Source organism: Gorilla gorilla, chromosome 14, assembly GCF_029281585.2.
Source record: "Gorilla gorilla gorilla isolate KB3781 chromosome 14, NHGRI_mGorGor1-v2.1_pri, whole genome shotgun sequence".
Taxonomy (NCBI): Eukaryota; Metazoa; Chordata; class Mammalia; order Primates; family Hominidae; genus Gorilla; species Gorilla gorilla.
The window spans coordinates 55023614-55045120 of NC_073238.2; the positions used below are offsets into that span (position 1 = coordinate 55023614).

A 21507-nucleotide genomic window follows, 5' to 3' on the forward strand; every position below is an offset into this window, starting at 1 on the left:
GTCTGGAGTTTGAGACCAGCCTGGCCAACACCGCAAAACCCCATCTCTACTAAAAATACAAAAATTAACTCGGGAGGCTGAGGCATGAGAATTGCTTGAACCTGGGAGGAGGAGGTTGCAGTGAGCCGAGATAGTACCACTGCACTCCAGCCTGGATGACACAGCGAGGCTCCATCTCAAAAAACAAAAACAATATGAATATACAAAATATTAAGAATTTGCTAAAAGAATCTCTAAGTCTCTGAAGTTTTCCTATAAAAAGTAACACTTTATGTTAATTATATTATTTACATATAAGACTAAATATTTCTGATACTTAAGCTTCCATTCCACCTATTAATCCAACAAATAAAAGATTATCAAAAATTAAGATATTACAATGATACCATAACATTATGAAGGTTAAAATACAGACTACATTTTCCTAAGACTTATTTAGGCTTTTCCAACTTCTAGCTAATCTTACCCTAAAAGTAAATGAATCTTTTTTTGTTTGTTTGTTTGTTTTTTGAAATGGAGTTTCACTCTTGTTGCCCAGGCTGGAGTGCAATAGCGTGATCTCGGCTCACTGCAACTTCTGCCTCCCGGGTTCAAACGCTTCTCCTGCCTCAACCTCCTGAATAGCTGGGATTACAGGCATGCACCATTATGCCTGGCTAATTTTGTATTTTTAGTAGAGACGGTGTTTCACCATGTTGGTCAGGCTGGTCTCGAACTCCTGAACTCAGGCGATCCGCCCGCCTCAGCCTCCCAAAGTGCTGGGATAACAGGCGTGAGCCGCACCCAGCCATAAATCTTTTCTAATTCAAAATACATCTATAAATTCAATTAAAATGTTTAGCTGATGACAACATGGGTATCATAAAAAATAAATAGCACAGTAATACTGTTTTTCTTTTGATTTAGGAAGAGGTAACATCTCCAAAAAATACCCAGTAAAGTAGATGACATTCTGTTGCCAGTTCAAAGCACCTATATTATGCAGGCAAAGATTTCCAAAGCGTACTGTTTTTACTTTCAGTGGCTCATACAAGTTCCTTGCACCTCATTAATGCAATGGTTTTATGACTAAAGGACACCAGCGTGAGACTTTTAAGAGTTGTAATGTTCTCCAAAATTTAAGTATAATCTTATATGCCTTATTTAATTTATTGAAGATTCACCAAGTAATATCCTGTTTAGCGATTAGAAAACTGGTATCATTTGCAGTTCTCAGTCCTTTTACGTCATAGAAATTCATGATGGATTTTTGCCATATAGTTTTACTTCTTCATTTTTCCTTATCGAATATCTAAAAATAAGTGAAATTCCAACATCTTTTTTAAAAAACCTTGTCAGATTTATTTTAGGACACCATGAAGATATCCACAAAAGGTTTTGAAATTCATGTAAGTATCTACACTCTAAAAGTAAATATCTGGCAGAAATAATCTCAATCAATACATTTTATAATCCCCTGAAATTAACACTTACCTGCTTCATTGTTAATTGGGAACTCCCATAGTTTCCCCTCTTTTGTCCACTGGATCAGCTCTTCAAATCCATTCTGAACGGGTTGTTCATTTACTGTGGCTAACTGCTTAGCAAATTCCACATCCCAAAGTGAAGGTGATGTGTCTACATAATAAAGACATTTTAGATAACAACAAGTCAATGTAAGTATCTTTTTTTAAAAGTTACAACCAATCCTGAATTGATCATGTATTTTTCAGACCCTGACATTCATAATTAAATAGTATATAATAAAAAGTTACTGAGAGATAACTGCAAAAATTATATTAAAAATTGTAACTACAATAATGGCAAGCTTAACTTTTGTTTTGCAACAATGCCAGGTAATCATTGCCCCCTCTACTGGAAAGAAAAAAATAAATTTGTATTTTGTTTAAGGGTATTTTTATGAATGTGAATGTTTTTTGTAGAATATGTGACTTTCATTTTTAAAGTCTAGCCTGTTTATCTTTATTTTTAGTCTATCAAAATTAGTCACCAATGTACTACTGTTAACAACCAAAGAAGTTAAATTAACAGAATAACAATAAAACTGCTAATGAATACTGAGTACTTCCTCTGTGCTTAAATGCATTTTATGCACTAGTGCATGTAATCCTCACAACAAACCCTATGAGTAACGTATTATCATGTTGGCTAATTACCACTATCAAATTACATGTTTCAATAACTTATTTACTTTTGAAACTTCAGATCATCTTTTGAAAATGAGCCATATTCTCACCAGTTACTGCTGCTGGGAACATAAAATGGTACAACCACCTTGGAAAACAGTTTGATAGCTTCTTAAAAAGTTAAAATATATCTATTATTCAACACAGTCGTTTCATCCCTGGATATATTCACCCAAGAGATAATACATGTCCACACAAAGACTTGTACACAAAAGTTAATGGCAGCTTTCTTTGTAATAGCCAAATGTGGGTTGTAATTTGGGAAACAACCCAAATATCCACTAACAGGTGAATAGGTACAAAAATGTGATACAGCCATGCAATTGTATACTACTCAGTAATAAAAATGCGTTACTAGTACATGTAACAGCATATGGATGAATCTCAAATCATTATGCTGAGTCAAAGAAGCCAGATGCAAAGGAGTATATACTATGTGATTTCAGTTATGTACAGTTCTAAAAGATGCAAACTAATCTATTATAACAGAAGGCAGATCAATGGTTGCCTACATACTGTGTGTGGGGTGTGTGTGTTTGCATGTATTGCAAAAGGACACAAGGAAACTTTGGACGGTCATGAAAATGTTTAAAATTATAACTGGTAGTTTCATGGGTGTATATATTTGTCAAAATTAGTCAAGTTATATACTTCAAATATATGCAATCTGTTGCACACAAATTACACCTTAATAAAGTTGTAAAAAGAAAATGAATATCAATATCTATCCCTTGGCTACCTTTTCCCCTATATTTTTATTCTTTAGCTATTTTACCAACATCTTTTATCTTTCTTATTTTTTTCTGCGTGATATCACTTTTTAAAATAAATGAGGATTGTATAGTTTGGTAATCTATTTTCTTCACTGAATGCTTGCATCAGTATCCCATTTTTTATATATATATATTACATATATATGTATCACAATCCCTTACTATTCAATATTTTGATCATTTATATATTTTCTCTTTTAAATACTATAGTGACAAATATCCTTGTAGTTACACTTTAGTGCGTATCTGTAATATTTCCTTAGAACAAATTCCTAGGAACACAGTTTCTGGGTTAGAGGCATAGATTGCATATGACCTATCCTCCAGCTTACCTCTTTACCCATTTTTGCCAAGCCCCCACTAAAGCATATCAACAAATAGCTCAATTACTCTTCTACCTGGGTAAGCCTTATTTTATCTATTTCGCTTTTTCTGAATCTATTTCTATGAGCCTTTATGTGCAGAAATGTATCTAGCCACACACTGACTGCTAGATATTTGGCCTAGATCATCTGATACTGGGAAACAATCAGTTGTTAGCCTTAACTAGCCACATTTACAGAGCAATCACACCAAAAATAACTTAATTGTCTCAGTTATCTTTTACTTGGTGGTCACTGACCCACCTATGTCTTTTCCATCATCATTAGGATCATCACTATATTTTTACACTTGCTAATATTTGTAAGCATTTGTTAAATATGTACTATGTTCCAGGCACTGTGCCTGACACTTTTCTCATATTACCTCATTTAATCTTTGAGATGTATGTAGTAGCCCTCATTTTATAGGTGGGGAAAAGTTAGTGTGGCAGAATCTGAATTTGAATCCAGTTCTACACAACACCAACACTCTTTCTGTTAAGCTATACTGCCTGTCGACTCTAGGATAACCAGTAGGGCCTATGAGTATATCCTTTGTAGCAGTGGTAAGAACTTAGTGGGGAACAAGACATGGGAATCATGGAACAGAATAACTCATTCAATCAGTCAATAAAAAAATTACTGAATGCCAATTGTATTTCCAGCATTATTTCAGGTGGTGGGAAAACAACAGTGAACAATTGCTAAATTTACGTTTCCACATTTTGCTATTCTTGTATTTAATTGGGAACAAAAACCATTCTTTAGACTCATGCAAGTATAGCATATTTAAACAGTACCTTCATTAGAGTAAATTATTAAAGTTGTGTGCTATTTTCCTAACTAGAGTATAATAATTTGATACTGTTTTATAAAATATATAAAACTTCAATGCTTCCTTGCCAACTAACTTCAGTTTTAGAAATAAGATTTTTTTATTTTAAAAAGTAAGATGGTTCCTTCAAGAATCTCAAGAATCTTCAAGTGCCTCTTTTGGCTGGACAACAGCAGCTGCCCTGACAACCAATTTCTTTCTTTCTTTTTCTTTTGAGACAGTTTTGCTCATCACTTAGGCTGGAGTGTAACGGTACAATCTTGGCTCACTGCAACCTCCGCCTCCTGGGTGCAAGTGATTCTCCTGCCTCAACCTTCCGAGTAGCTGGGATTACAGGCACCCGCCACCATGCCCAGCTAATTTTTGTATTTTTGGTAGAGACAGGGTTTCACCATGTTGGCCAGGCTGGTCTCAAACTCCTGACCTCAAGTGATCCACCCACTCAGCCTCCGAAAGTGCTGGGATTACAGGCATGAGCCACCGTGCCCGGCCAAGAATTTCCTTTCTGACGCACACTTAACCATTTGAGCAGGGGAGAGGCGATTCCTTGTCCCTACGCATTTTGCACTTCCTTTTCATCATACACAAGAGAATGCAGTTTTTGTAATATAAGAAGGGGGTTGTTCTTTTAGCTTCACCTTCAATTCAAATGAACAAACATTTAATTAACTTCTTTCCTCTACAGATATATATTTTATAGTACAGTTTGTTCAAAAAAGAATTTAAGATTTAAGACACCTAGTTCCTATGATCTGTAAGCCACATGAGTAGGTGCTACATGAATGAGATATAGCCCCTAATAGTCTATTAAATAGAGGGAAAATCAAAAGTTCGTATAAGTAACTGTAGAAAGATTAAATGAGCCTTTGGAGGCCCGCCTAGGAACTTATCTATCATATACAACATTCTTTTTTTTTTTTCCCCCTTCGAGATGGAGTCTCACTTTGATTCTTAGGATGGAGTGTTATAGCACAATCATAGCTCACAGCAGCCTCAAATTCTGGGCTCCAGTGATCCTGCCACTTCAACTTCCCAAGTCGCTAGAATTACAGGCATGCACCACCATGCCTGGATAACTTTTTTCTATTTTTTAGAGAAAGGGGCTATGTTGCCCAGGCTGGTCTTGAACTCCTAGTCGCAAGCCATCCTGTTGTCTCAGCCTCCCAAGTCCATATACAACATTGTTTCTACCAATATCCAAAAAACTAACTTCTTTTCTTTAGAAATGCTCATCACTTATACACTAGAGACCATTTGTATTAAGTTTCTTCATTTATTTTACTAGTAAACTAAATTTAATGTCAAGCAAGAGGACACTCTTATTTCTCTTTTAGACTTAAAATGGCAAATTTCTTACCCAAAGAAAACACTACAAGTCTGTTAAATATATTCCTTGAATGTTCTTCCCATCTCCTAAACAATCACTAAGTCACTTCAGTAAGTTATTTTGTAAATGCTGTCTCCTCTTCTAAGCTGCCTAAGGGCAGGAACCAGTATATCTTTATGTAATAGCATAGAGATACACTGTAAATGGTAGTTGATTATTATTGTTCTAACCCAAATTAGTAGCTAATCTGGACCTCTGGATTCGGTAATCGGTAGTACTTACCTCCCGCTGTCTCACAGAATGCAACATTTCAAGGGGGAAGCCTGACCGAAACTAGCAATGTTGACAACTGTAGTAACCCCCACCAGGTTACTTAAGAGCGTATGTGTGTTGTTGGATCCTGAAGGTTGGGCAGGGAGCCAAGGCCATGGTGCCTAGCTGAGGAGCAGGTGTCCCTGAGAACCCAAACATCCCAGGGCATACCTGGGAACATATCAGGTAACACTGTCATCGCGCACACAGAGTAGGCAAACAAAACATTAGCTGAAAGGCTGCTTAAAGATGGGAGGCAGGGTGACTCTAGAGCTGCTCAGGAATGTCCAGTATGTAATGTAAGTTCTAGTAAACTCATCTATTCGTCAAGCTGGACTTGCCCAAATTATTCTTTGGTCTCTTGGCGCCTTCCCAGTTTAGGGGGACATTACAGTCCCAAGTTTTCCTTGTAACAACCGCCACATTCATAAGCAGGATCCAGGCCAATGACAGAATGGAATATTAAAATATCCAAACTATTAGAACACTAAGGACATCCTGGAACGATGGAATGTTTCTCCACCTGAGAAAGAGTGTTATTCTTAACAAACCTGTTTCAGGTGCTTCTTTAGTAACTGCCATCATGTCAAAAATATTAAGTCTTTTCCCTGTGAATATATTTTTCCTAAGTCCAAAAAAAGAAAATAACATTTTAATGAATATATTTTAAACTGTCAACAAAAACTATGAGAAAATATCTTAAGTGAAATATTCTATGTAGAAATTAAAAATTCCACTGACCCACATCAAAAATATTAGCTAAATTGCCACATTTTTAGGACTGATAAACAAAAAACAGAAATGTGCACTTGAAGTTTTGCTTCATAATACAACAAATCAATTACAGCAATTTAATTTCCAAAATACCTAATTGAAAAGATTAGCTTAATTTGCCATAATTTTTATTTTTTCACATTTATATTAAGGTTTTAAAAACTCCATGTTGTGAAAAACTATAACCATGCCAAAATAGAAGCTGTTAAATCAACATTTGTCTTTAAGGGCAGAAAACACTGCAATGTTTAATTACAAATTATAATTATAAAAGATTGCATTGGTAAATCACAACATTCCCTTTCATAAGGCAATCATTCTGTATTTTAAAATAATTATTAACTTTCTTTACATGACTATTTTTAGTTAACTATTGAAATTAATATCAGAGAGTTAATAGGTAACATTTTCTTACACACTTGATAATCAACTGCTTTATGCATCAATTCACATATTTACTTGAATACATTTACTGGCAGATTAAAATCCAGTTTATAAACTGGATGGCTGGCCAGGCAAGGTGGCTCACGCCTGTAATCCCAGCACTTTGGGAGGCCAAGGCAGGTAGATTACCTGAGGTCAGGAGTTTGAGACCAGCCTGGCCAACATGGTGAAACCCCATCTCTACTAAAAACACACAAAAAAAATTAGCCAGGTGTGATGGCAGGTGCCTGTAATCTCTGCTACTTGAGAGGCTAAGGCAGGAGAATCCCTTGAACCCAGGAGGCAGAGGTTGCAGTGAGCCGAGATTGTGCCACTACACTCCAGGCTGGGCGATAAGAGCGAGACTCCGTCTCGAAGAAAAATAAAAAATAATAAACTGGAGGGTTAGTTTTAAAAATAATTTTGAATTCTTGTTTTTTTATAAACTAAATTACTTCTCTCTACTAAATAGAAATAACTGGAAAAAATGCAAATACCATATGAACATTAAATAACGTGATCTCAAATCATATAATCTTCCCTCTAACAGGTTCCAAGTTATTTGTAAACAAAGGCTTTTACGCTCCATAACTCTCTTCAGTGCCTTGCATTCTTCTCCTTCAACCGCACGTCTGATAAACAGGATGGTGGATTAAAGCAAGTCACAGCAGAGGGCAAATGCCTTGATAAAGTATTGAATTTCAAAAGAGGAACGTACTACAAAGAGAGGGAATGGACATTTGCTGAGCACCTACTATGTACCAGATAGTTTACACGTGTTTCTTTTCTATTCCTTAAGAAAGCCATTTAAGCTAGGTTTCACTTTCAGCATTTTATAGCTGGGGAAACAGGCTGATGGAGGCTATAAAAGGTGCCCCAGTCACAGAATTAGTCAGTGGCAGTGCCAACATTCTGAGGCAGGCCAGTGTGAACTGTCAATCTCCAACAGAAAAAATCAATCCAGGCCTGGGTTGTCTGGGGTTGATATCCCAGATCCTGCCCCAGTCATAGCAGGGTGAAAAACTTGGCGTCTCACCATTGCTTCCCCTTACTCACCTCTGGCTGGCTTTTTAACACACTGAAAGCACAGAAAACCCTTTCCTACTTGCTTCTAATTTTTAAAATATTAAATATCAAATCTAATATTAAAAATCAAATTATAATATACCATCCTAATGTAGTTGCACAGAATCATGTCCAAGATGAATGATTCAGCTAAATATTCTCGAGGATTAACTGATTCAGTTAAATATTCTTAGGTAAAACTCCAAGTACACCTTCTCCTTTATTCAATAATATGTAACAGAAGCTAAATCACTTTAAATTAGTAATTCAAATAATCTTCCAAAGTCACCATAACCTCTTGAACTTCCGGTGTTAACTGCTGACCACCTTTTCCAACTTTCCTGTATAAATCAGTAATTTAACACCCAGAAAGAGTTAACTCAAGTTTCTGATTTTACTTAAAACAAATCCATGGAATATACAATGCATTGAAAACACTCCAGTTGTGAGCATATCCTGCTACAAAGACAAGTTAATTTTTGTCAGACCATGCCAAATATCTGGTTCCTCCTTCCAATCTATCACTTTCAGGTTTTAAAGAAGAAAAAGAACAGAAACGTTATGCAAATACAGAACAACTTTAGATTCTAAAATAACTATGTAAGGCATGGCTCAGCATCTTTAAGAACTTCAAATCAGTAAATTCAAATGGCCACAAATAATCTACCATTTTAAAGTGTTATATAAACTTTTTTCCTCCTGCCTTCCCTTCTTCTCATTGATGGTGGGTTATTTCTCTAAGGTATACCAACAGATAGGCACGTATTGAGATATAAAGGCTATATGAATACACAGTATTAGACACTTATTTTTAAAATGAAAAATAATGTTTCTCACAAAATACTTATTTGCTCAGAATTCAGTCAGCTCCACTTACTCTAAATGAAAGGACCCCTATTCATCGTGGGTAGATGTGAAGCATGGCCCATTTTGATTTCAGGTATGGAAAACTACAGGACTGGCTAAATCCAGCACATGGTTCCCTCTCTAGGAAGTGGTATACAGAGAGTAAGAACACAGATGTAAATGCATTCATAATGTTCAGATATCCAACAGCAATAATACACACACACACAATAAGGTAAATCTACAGTTAAGGTAAAAACAAACTACACAAACAAAACCCAGCAGATTACAAAGCCTGATACCTTTTTTTATGATCATCGGTCTTCTCCTGGCCAGGATAATTGTCATAGCCTTCATCAAACTGAATCCGAAGCTCTGGTCTTGAACGAACTCTAGCTGTAGCAGGTCTGGCAACTTTCATATCTGATATTATGTTACTGAAACTGAAATAATAAAAAGGTCAAGTGTATTAGAAATCTTAGCTACAGAACAGTAATAAACTTCCTTAAACAGGAGACTGAGATCATTTAATTCTTATTTCATTTTTATGCACTAATTACACAGCATAAAATGTTTAAATAAAAAATGTCACCTATTAACATTCACATAACACAGAACATTACAATTTATGTTTACTTTCATCTTTTAAAGATGTACTTCAGAAATCTTCATTTAAAACGTGTCTCATGAAAAATTATTCAGAGAAAATGATAGGAAAGTAAAATCAGTATCTGTTATACCTATCACCTACATCCAATAACTAAATTAAAACCAAGAGTTAGCCATATTTATTTGTTGCTTTTTATTTGTTCAAATACAAATAAAATGAGTCACTGAACTGACAGTCCAGATATCTATGTCTTCCTTTTTTTTTTTTTTTTTTTTTTTTGAGATGGAGTTTCGCTCTGTTGCCCAGGTTGGAGTGCAGTGGCGCAATCTTGGCTCGCTGCAACCTCTGCCTCCCGGGTTCAAGCAATTCTCCTGCCTAAGCCTTCCGAGTAGCTGAGACTAAAGGCGTGTGCCACCATGCCAGGCTAATTTTTTGTGTTTTTAGTAGAGACAGGGTTTCACTGTGTTAGGCAGGATGGTCTTGATCTCCTGACGTGGTGATCCGCTTGCCTCAGCCTCTCACAGTGCTGGGATTACAGGCATGAGCCAGTGCGCCTGGTTTTTTTTTTTTTTTTTTAATTACAGTTTCTTGTCTCACACTATTGCCCAGGCTGGAGTGCTGTTGTGAGATCACAGCTCAATGCAACTTCAAACCCTGGACTTAAGTGATCCTCCCAAGGCCGGGTGCGGTGGCTCACGCCTGTAATCCCAGCACTTTGGGAGGCTGTGGTGGGCAGATCACAAGGTCAGGAGATCCAGACCATCCTGGCTAACGCAGTGAAACACTGTCTCTACTAAAAATACAAAAAAATTAGCCGGGCATGGTGGCAGGCACCTATAGTCCCAGCTACTCGGGAGGCTGAGGCAGGAGAATGGCGTGAACCGGGGAGGCGGAGCCTGCAGTGAGCCGAGATCGCGCCACTGCACTCCAACCTGGGCGACAGAGCGAGACTCCGTCTCAAAAAAAAAAAAAAAAAAAAAAAGTGATCCTCCTGCCTCAGCATCCAAAGTAGCTAGACTTCAGGCACACGCCACCATGCTCAGCTACTTTTTTTATGTTTTGTAGAGATGGGGTCTTGCTTTTTTGCCCAGGCTGGTCTCAAATTCAAGGCCTCAAGTGATCCTCTTCTCTTAGCCTCCCAAAGTGCTGGGATCGTGGGCATGAGCCAGCACACATGGCCATTTCTTTTAATTTCTTGAAATAAATCTGGTATACACGCTCATTGAGAACAACTGATTTAGATCACTCTCCAAAATGAGGCAGTGTTACTGCTTACTATACTTACTACTTAATATAACGTAGGCAGCAAGTAGTATAACATGGTATAAAATAATGAGAGATGAAGAGAGTAAGTGGAATGATGTCAGATGAAATACAGAAGAGGAAAAAGAGAAGGCAACAGACCTGAAGATTATCATACTGTGCATAAAACCAGCAAGGTATTTAACTGAAAAAAATTACTTTTCTCAGAGAAGCTACCTTATTCTGTTATTTATTTTTAATAACATTATTGAATTTACCATTTATTTTTTCATGGACAAGAAACTGTAACTTCCTAAAAGGAAACTTTATTCAATTGTTTTTTTAAAAACTATAATCATACTTAAGTTTTTTAAAAAGTTGAATTGCTAAAATTATGTGGTATATTTTACATACAAATTCCACTTACGTGGTATATATTATGTGTATTACTCACTAGCCACATGAAAATGGCCCATTTTGAGATATAAACATTACTGACTTAAGGGTTTGATTCACTCACCTAATTTTAGGTCGCTTTGCATCTCTCTGTGCCCTTGACTCTTCCTCATGCTGCTGGAGCTGGCTCAGCAGCTCTGACTTGGTTGTTTGCTTATCAAAAGGGAGAGAATCTGCCACAGCAGATGCAGCTGCCACCAACTCAGGACTCAGGGGCTCAATTCTGAAAAAGAAAATGAAAAACAAATGAGAAAGAAAAAAAAGAGAGATTGGCCAGGTGCGGTGGCTCATGCCTGTAATTCCAGCACTTTGGGAAGCCGAGGCAGACAGATCACTTGAGTCAGGAGTTCGAGACCAGCCTGGCCAACATGGTGAAACCCCATTTCTACTAAAAACACAAAAATTAGTTGGGCGTGGTGGCGCACGCCTGTAAGTGCCGGCTACTCGGGAGGCTGAGGCAAGAGAATTGCTTGGAGGTGGAGGCTGCAGTGAACCAAGATCACGCCACTGCACTCTAGCGTGGGAGACAGAGCGAGACTCTGTCTCAAAAAAACCAAACCAAAACAAACAAAAAAAACAAAAAACAAAAAAGAGAGATTGCTTATTATACCATTAGTTTAGTGAAAAGTGAAATGATTTTTGGAGAAAACTTTGGTGTTCAAAAAAGTATTCAATTCAATTTCTGACAAAGGCAAGAATTCTCAACTATTAGGTACCGGTTTTATATAAACTTTGAAATGTTAAATGTTAAAATTAATGGATATTTGCTAAAGCACAACACTAACTCAGAACAATATATTAAGGTGGAGGGGTGAGGGACAGATCAGCCTCAAAAATTATAAATTAGTGGAATTTTTAATTAGATGTTATTGTATTTCAGAAACAATATATATTGTAAGCAAATATAAAGGCAGGTTAACCAGTTCGCAGAAACTTTACTGGAACCAACCTAAAAGTCTGTCATCAGAACAGAAAAACAAATTGTGATATATCCATACAATGGAAGAGTACTCAGCTCATGACAACATGAATGACTTTCACAGGCATTAGATCAAGTGAAAGAAGTTGGACACAAAGAATATAAAATATAAAAATTAGCCAGGCATGGCTGCGCATGCTTGTAAAATCCTAGCTACTCTAGAGGCTGAGACATGAGAATCGTTTGAACCTGGGAGGTGGAGGTTGCAGTGAGCCAAGATTGCGCCACTGCACTCCAGCCTGGGTTGTCAGAACTAGACTCTGTCAAAAAAAAAAAAAAAAAAAAAAAAACTGTATGATTCCATTTATATCAAGTTCCAGAACAGGGAACACTAATCTGAGGTGAAAAAAAAAATCAAAACAGCAATTGCCTCAGGACTGATGGCTACTGACTGGGAAGGTAAAAATGAAAAACATAGTGTTTTGCTAAGTGTGTGGGTCACAGAGACTTATCTGCTTCTCAAAATCCTACAGCTAAGATTTGTACACTTTAATATATGTAAATTTTACCTGAAAAAAAGAGCCATAAATCATCATCAAGTAGGAGATGGAAAGTGGGTGAAGGCACAGGTCATACAAGAATGGCAAAATGTTGATCACTGTTGAAGCTGGGCAACAGTAGAAAGGCGTTATACCATTTTGTGTTCTTTGCATATGTTTTAAATTTTTCATAAGAAAAAGCTTTTAAAAGCTTCCTAAATTAGAGCAAGTTAATAGAAAAACATTCTATTATAAAAAGAAAATAAACTATTTACAACATTTTTTCCTTTTATTTTTTTTTAAGAGACAGGGGTCTCAATATGTCGTCAAGTCTGGCTTCAAAGTCCTGGGTTCAAGCAATCCTCCCATTTCATCCTCCTGAGTAGCTGTGACTATAGCCAACTGCCACCATGCCTAGCTATTTGCAACATTTTTTAACTCACTGAGAATTGACATCTCAATGAGTGGGATCCAAATTAATGTTTTACTATACCTGGCTTTCTATATTATGATCCGTTACCTAATAAGAAAGTTAAACTTCCCAAATTCCTGAAGTTCTTGGAGAAAGACTTTAAGGACTTAACTAAGGTATGAAAGATCTAAAATCTGATTGGAATAGAAGAAAAAGAGAAGAATTAAACAAGGGGTCGGGCACGGTGGCTCATTCCTGTATAATTCCAGCACTTTGGGAGGCTGAGGCGGGAGGATCACTTGAGCCCAGGAGTTTGAGACCAGCCTGGGATAGAGAAAAAAAGAAAAGAAACAAAAAATTAGCCAGGTGTGGTGGCATGTGCCTATAGTCCCAGCTACTGGTGACGCTGAGTGGGAGGATCACTTGAGCACAGGAGGTAGAGGCTGCAGTGAGCCATGATTTTTCCACTGCACTACAGCCTGAGCCACAGAGTGAGTCTGTCCCCCCCCAAAAAAAAAAAAGAAAAAGAAAAGAAAAATAGAGAAATATAAGTTAAAATAAAATGTGCTTTTAAAACTTATCTGTGAATAAAGCTTTAACCTTGTTCCAAAGTCATTGTATTTCTTTCATAAACTACTTGTGAACTTCATTTTCAAATTTTAATATATTTGATCAAAATATACACAGAACATAGATGAATATTCATTTTCTAGAATCATACATTTCATAACAATGGTTTCCTATGTAGTTATACTCTCTGGCTTTATAATTTGAAATGTTCTAATTAATAAAAAATTGTGGGGGAGCCTCTGTCATTGAATAATTTTTACATACAGGGATCTTTCTTCACATATTTTAACAATGTAAGGAGAACTTGTTGAAGTATCTTTTAACGATCTATTCTATCCTGTAATTAAAACCATTTCATCAATACAAACTTTTCCCCTTCATAACATTCTGTGCTTTTTAAATTTCTTTAAAATAAACTGTATGACATACAATTTCAGAAAAGAATTCTGATGAGGAAAAGAAACTACTGAGTGGATACTTAAATTGGCACCGCTTTTGGCAGGCAACTTGGTGCCATATATCAAAGGCAAAAAATATATATATGCACATCTTTTGACCTAGCAATTCCACTTCTAAGAATATGTGTTTAAAGAAAATAAACAGAAAAAAACAAAAGAAAGAAAGAAAGAAAAAATAAACAGCTGGGCATGGTGGCTCACGCCTGTTATCCCAGGACTTTGGGAGGCCAAGGTGGGCAGATTACTTGAGTCCAGGAGTTCATGACCAGCCTGGACAACATAGTGAAACATCGTCTCTACAAAAAGAAAAAAAAAAAACTAGCCAGATGTGATGGTGCATGTCTTTAGTCCTAGCTACTCGGGAGGCTGCGGTGGGAGGATTGCTTGAGCCCAGAGGTAGAGGCGATTGTGCCACTGCACTCAAGCCTGGGGAATAGAGCAAGACTCTGTATCAAAAAACGAAAGAAAAGAAACAAATTTGTGGAATTTGAAGGATACAGCATACTCCAACCTCAAGGCCTAAGCAGTTCTATCCTCTATGCCTGAAAAGGAATTCATCTTTCAGATATCTACATGGCTTTATCCCTAATTTGATTCTAATCTTTGCTCAAATGTTACCTTATCAGAGTTCTTCCCTAATTATTCTTAAAAATAGCACCTCTCCAGCCCCCTCATTCTTTTTTTTTTTTTTTCCCACCCAGGCTGGAGTACAGTGACACAACCACAGCTCACTGCAGCTTCAACCTCCTCAGCTCAAGTAATCCTCCTGCCTCAGCTTCCTGAGTAGCTGGGACTACAGGTGCATGCCATCACACCCAGCTATTTTTTTTCATTTTTTGTAGAGACTGGGTCTCACTATGTTGGCAGGGCTGGTCTTAAACTCCTAGACTCAAGCAATCCTCCTGCCTCAGCCTCCCAAAGTGCTGGGATTACAGGCTGTGCCTGGCCCAACTCCATCACTCTTATTTTTCTTCATGTTTCACCACCTGACATAGTATAGACATTGTGTGTGTGTGTGTGTGTGTGTGTGTGTGTGTGTGTGTGTGTGTGTTGTACATATATCTCCTCTCCTACATCCCTCCCCCTATTTTAATGTAGGAAGCAGAGACTTTGTTTTGTTCAATGTCCAATCTCTAGCACTTTGGATGGTGTGTGAAATATAATGGCAAGGGAAAGTTGCTGAATGAATAAACAAACATAGCATCATTTCATACTAGTGAAACACCAGAGATAATCTAAATTTCCAGCAGGGATCAATTAAGTGAGTAATAGTTAGCTGACGCCTTCCAAATGAATCAGGTAAGAGGAAGTTAAAGCAGATGCTAGAAATTTTGGTTACTGCTGCATCACCAGGGATATTCTTAGGTTCCACTAAACATTCAGACCCAAAGGACCACTACAGGTGACACCTGGCCCAGTCCATTCAGGAAGATGAAAGACAGAACCACAGCAGGCTGGCAGGGCAACCTTGGGTCTCCTTCTCAGTGGGAGTTATTGTAGTGTTCATGCAAGTGACACTTCACATAGTCAATCATCTTAGAGTAAGGATATGAGATCTGCAAGCTGCCTGGCTTACTGCCCCACAGCAGCCAGTATCTCTTGCAACAGGGCCACATGCAGTTTCCAGGGTCCCTGCAAAAGACGTGCAGTAAGAAGAATCACTGCATTTAAGTCCTAAATATGGTATCCCCATCAGGTACCCGTAGTTCTCCCAGGCCAGATGCAATCTATGAATTAGGGGTCAATTTTGTCATGACAATGTTGCTTATAGTATAGCTGAAATTCTACAGTTATCAGGTACCAGATGTACCTGATAAGCAGATTATACTTTCAGAAAATAGTGACAGCATTACTTCTGGTTCCACATGCTCTTCCAAAACATTGCCATGTATCCATCAAGAGGGAGATCTATCTTCCCTCCCTGAAAACCAGGGGAAACTTTGTGACTGCCTTGATGAACAGAACAAGATAGAGGTAACACACTGCAACTTCTGAGGCTAGATCAAATAATGTGATACAGCTTTCACTTCCATCTCTCAAGACATTTGTCTGCGGAACCCAGCTACCAGGCAAGAAACCCAGGCCACATGGAAAGGCCATGGGTAAGTGTACTGGCCAAGAGCCCTAGCTAAAGCCTCAGCCAACAGCCAGTATCAACTACTGGAAAAGGACCCTCAGACGATTCCAGATCCCAGCCCGGAATCTACCTTAGCTAAAGATGAGTAGAGAATACACAAGCTCTCCACCTGGGACCCTGGCTCCCAAACTGTGTCCTAAGGTACTCTGGGGCAGCACAGGAAAATACAACCATGTCAATAATGATGTAAATTAGGCAGTTCACAGTAACATTACAGCAGTCCCTTCACATCTGCAGGGGTTGGGGGAGGTGGGGCCGTGGGATACAGGCATTGTTTCCAGGAACAGCTCTGGCCCCCACCAGGATGGATGCACAAGCCCCTTACATAAAATGGCAGAGTACCTGCATATAAGTAATGCACATCCTCCAAATACTTTTAAATTATCTCTAGATTACTTATAATACCTAATTATGGAAGTAGTTATACTGTATTTTTTCTTTTTTAATATTTTCAACCGGAAATTGGTTGAATCTGTGGATACAGAACTTGCACATACAGAGGACCAACTGTATATTGCTCCATTCCTATCAATGACATTATATCTTTGTCAAGATTGTTTCTCAGGAGTGGTTGTGATAAAAACAAATATCCCAGGAAAATCAATGTGGAACAAGGGTAAACACGGTAATGTCCAATCTTACTACAAGGCTAGGTCATTAAAAAGAAAAAACAACTTTCTCTTGGCTCACTTTCTCTTGAGACACCCGCCCTGGAACCCAGCCACCATGCAGGGATAAAGCCCAGCCCACAAAGAAAGCCACATGTAGGTGTTTCTGCTAATAAGGTCTCAGCTGACAGCCAGCAGCAACTGCCAGACCTATGAGTGAGCAAACTTCAGACAATTCCGCCTCAGACTTCTAAGTCTTCCAACTGAGGCCCCAGACATCACAGAGCACAGATTGGCCTTCCCCCACTGTGTTCTAGTCAAATCGCTAACCCACAGAATCTGTGAGCATAATGAATGATGTTTTATGCCACTAAGTTTGGGAGGTAGTATAGCCATGGTAACCATATCAATGAAGGTTCAATATTTAATACAAACAAAGAAAAGCAGTCTATGTATGAAGCAATGATGACAGTGTCTCATGAAGCAAAGATCATGACTAACCTAATCCTGTGCACCTTGGAGTCCTTGAAAAAGAGGGAGGGGAGGAAAAAATCATTAAAAGACACCTTTTTAAAACTCAAAACAAATGTACCTCATTCACCAGTTTTTTGATGTGGGACCAAAGCCTCTTCTTTGAACATAGGACCACTAATAGAGGTTCTAAGACACATGTTTTATATACATCACACCCATCCTCCAGTATTTTCAATTTTAGTTTAAGTGGAAAAGTGGAGCAAGAATGTAAGAAAGCTTACAAAGCAATCTAAGTGTATGATCTTCCCACACATGTATGTTTGCCTCACTCATACCTAATTGGAAAGAAAAATTTTAAATGACCTTTACTGACTCTTTCCAAAGCATTCAACTCACTTTACCATTTCTGTAATCGTTAATTCAATTATAATTATAATAAAGAGCATGATGGATCATAAACAGGTCTAGGAGCTTTAAAAACGCCATTCTTGAAAAGTATTTATATATGTTTGTATTATTTATTTCCATATACTTATATATAACCATTTTGTTTCTAAAAGCAGGAGGAGGAGGAGGAAGTACCTATTATGGGTACTGATAGTCTGAATTAGCTTACTCTACTACCCAATCATACTTTCTAGAGGTATTTTTGATATAATGTAGAAACCAAGAAGTTCCATTAAAATGTTAAATCAGTTTGGGAAACAGAAGACTATTAAAATCTGTTTGTTCTGGTAACAGAAGTCAGTGATGAGTATCCTAAAGCCACATACCTTACTACTTGAATTAATGACATCATTGAAATATATCATGACATAGCACTAAAAAAAATACTGCCATTTAACCTACCACACAATGCCAAGTATCACTGATTGCATTTAGAATTAAATATAATACTCTTTTGACAAACACAAATAATTTTAATACTCTGAGGAAACTACCAAGAAAGCTGAAAGCACTGATAGGTATTGATCAAGGGAAGTCATATAAAGCAGTTGTAATCAACATGCTAAAACTTTATTCCAGAAATCTTTAAAATGGAAAATTGTAAATAAGCAAGTCCTTTACAGACATTAATCTACCTTCAAATCAAGATGTAAATGATATTGTTAATTAACAGCTTAAAGAGGCAATTACATGGCAGTTAATAACACTGATAAATATGTAAGTGTGTGAAATTCTCAATGAGATCATTTCTCCTTTCCTTTCTCTGGATTGTGTACAGATATCCTCTTGTTATTTAAATATAATACAATAACAGCATTTCTCAAGTAATTATTATTTTGTTGTTGTTGTTGTTTGAGACAGAGTCTCGCTCGGTCCCCCAGGCTGGAGTGCAGTGGCACAATTCTTGGCTCACTGCAACCTCTGCCTCCTGGGTTCAAACAGTCCTCCTGCCTCAGCCTCCCAAGTTGCTGGGATTACAAGCACGCACCACCACGCCCAGCTGATTTTTGTAGTTTTAGTAGAGACAGGGTTTCACCATGTTGGCCAGGCTGGTCTCCAAACTCCTGACCTCAAGTGATCCGCCCGCCTCGGCCTCCCAAAGTGCTGGGATTACAGGTGTGAGCCACCATGCCCAGCCTCGAGTAATTATTAGAGTCCCTGTGTTTACAAGCTGATATTTATTCTTCATTAATTCAACATTTCCCAAGTACTTGTATTAAAAATATTTTTTACCAAAACAAAAAGCTTACTGGAGTTTCAAACAACATTTGAATTACAATTAAATTTACCTCTTCTTTGGAGCATATTCTGTAGCTCTTCGAAGCCTGCCAAGTGTAGCTTCCAAACTTTTAAGTGGTCTTCTTTTGGGGGGCTTTGTTGTTTGTACATTTACTGTGCTTAATTCAACTTTCATGCCCTTAATAATGCCTAACAAGTCTTTTTTCGTATTTTCCTTTTCACTGTCTTGGCTCTCTGAAGTCTCCTTGGAAGTCTCATCAGTTCGAACAGACTGCTTATCTTTCTTGCTACAGATCACACTGTTAGTGCCAAAATATCTTTGGATGTTATTTTTTGTCCTGGAAAGATGCATTAAAGAAAAAAATGAAAAATACAATGCAGTCTACAATAAAGTAAAAAACTTACTTACAATAAAGTAAAAAACTATGTATCTAAGATTTTTTTTCAATTCAAGCCCTTTCCGTTGCTTTTTTTTTTTGAGACGGAGTTTCGCTCTTGTTGCCCAGGCTGGAAGTGCAATGGCGCGATCTCGGCTCACCGCAAACCCCGCCTCCAGGGTTCAAGCAATTCTCCTGCCTCAACCTCCCGAGCAGCTAGGATTGTAGGCATGTGCCACCATGCCCAGCTAATTTTGTATTTTTAGCAAAGATGGGGTTTCCCCATGTTGGCCAGGCTGGTCTCTTTTTATAATTATTGTTAACAACCATAACAGCAGCAACTTACCATTTATTAGCATATACTACATGTCTCATCTTGTGAAATATACTTTATTTACATTTCTCATACCCACATTAACTCCCTAAGGTCTCTATTTTGCAGATAAGGAAACTGAAAATCAGAGAAGTCCCAAAGTCATGTAGCTCACAGCTCACTAAGAACTAAGACACACTGTGTGCCACAAATAAGTAGAGGTGTGCTGAGATATTGATCACTTGGTCCTTGGGGTGGCCAGGGGAGGTCTGGGGGTGCTGGTGCTCCCAAGTCTGTTCCCTCCCTCCATTTACCCCAGGGTTGGGTAGAAAAACACTGACATGGTTAATAAATGACAATTTATTATTCTCAAACCCAGATGTGACTGACTGCAAGTCCTTGCTCTTAACACAATACCTCTTTAAAAGTTATCATTAAACAATACAAAAATAAATTTCTATCAATAAAAAAGATTATTTCAAAAAAACTTTCTGAGTGGGTGTTATCTAATCTGATCAACATTCTCATCGAGCTACATGCTACTTAACCCATAACCATTTGTAAGGAAAGCTAGAATGGAACAGAAAAGAGAATAATCAATGGCTAGAAATGTCATTTGTGCTTTCTTCACTAGATACATTTATGAAAAAGAACAACACAAATGATTACATCTATATTAGACTCATGCAAAAAGATTTCCTAATTCTAAGTAATCCAAATATCCAATTTTATTCTGTGGGGTTAAAAATTTGTTTTGGTATTTGATTACTGAAGAATTTTCAAAACTCTGAATGTGTTAGTTTCAGTAAGAGGGTATATTAAAAAATCATTCGCTAAATATAGTGAATATCTACTCTGTGGTGGGCACTATACTAGGTACTGACAATATATTAGTAAATAAGAATTTCATGGTCCCTGCCTTTATGAAGCTGACGTGCTACAGCACTGCTTCTCAAACTTTAATATGCATAAAATTTTTTTTTTTTTTGAGACAGGGCCTCACTCTGTCAGATAGGCTGGAGTGCAGTGGTGTGATCTCAGCTCACTGCAGCCTTGACCTCCCTGAGCTCAGGTGATCCTCCCACCTCAGCCTCCTGAGTAACTGGGACTAATTTTTTGTAGAGACAGGGTTTCGCCATGTTGCCCAGGCTTGAATTCCTAGGCTCAAGCGATCTGCCCGCCTCCCAAAGTGCTGGGATTACAGGTGTGAGCCACCACACCTGGCCCACAGAAATTATCTATGCTCCTTGCTAAAACATACTTTGGTCCCACCAAAGAATTCTGATTCAACAGCTTTGTCCAGGAGACACTTGAGAATTTGCATTTCTAACAAACTCCCAGGTGACGCTAACGCTGCTGGTTAGAGGATCACATTACAGTAGCTATGTATGTTACCTAATCCTTACAATTTAACAGAACAGGTTTCATTATTCTCACTTTACAGTACAAACTGTTGCCCACAGAAGTTAAAGTAGTGGTTATGAATCTCTAGAGGTTATACAAATCACATAGGGAGCTGACTTAAAACACAGTTCTTAGTTTGGAATTTAACATTTTAACTAAACCCCAGGTGATTCCCATGCAGGTGAGCTCAAGAGCCTGTATCAGACCCTGGGTTAAATATTGTATCAAGTTCAGCTGGGCATGGTGGCGCACGCCTGTAATTCCAGCAGTTTGGGAGGCGAAGGTGGGCGGATCATGAGGTCAGGAGTTCGAGACCAGCCTGGCCAATATGGTGAAATCCAGTCTCTACTAAAAATACAAAAATTAGCCAGGTGTGGTGGTGGGTGCCTGTAGTCCCAG

At 37.9% G+C, this 21507-nt stretch overlaps 1 protein-coding gene across 1 annotated transcript in view; it reads right to left on the minus strand.

Annotated features, from left to right (window-relative positions):
* MRPS31 (mitochondrial ribosomal protein S31) overlaps nt 1-21507 on the minus strand; it is a 41942-nt gene that overhangs the window by 18379 nt on the left and 2056 nt on the right. The window contains exons 2-6 of the mRNA XM_019039919.4: nt 19065-19352; nt 11276-11434; nt 9206-9346; nt 6347-6420; nt 1474-1617 (exon numbers count right to left, since the gene is read on the minus strand). Of these exons, the coding sequence (XP_018895464.3) occupies nt 1474-1617; nt 6347-6420; nt 9206-9346; nt 11276-11434; nt 19065-19352 (806 nt within the window). The remainder of the gene's footprint in view (nt 1-1473; nt 1618-6346; nt 6421-9205; nt 9347-11275; nt 11435-19064; nt 19353-21507) is intronic.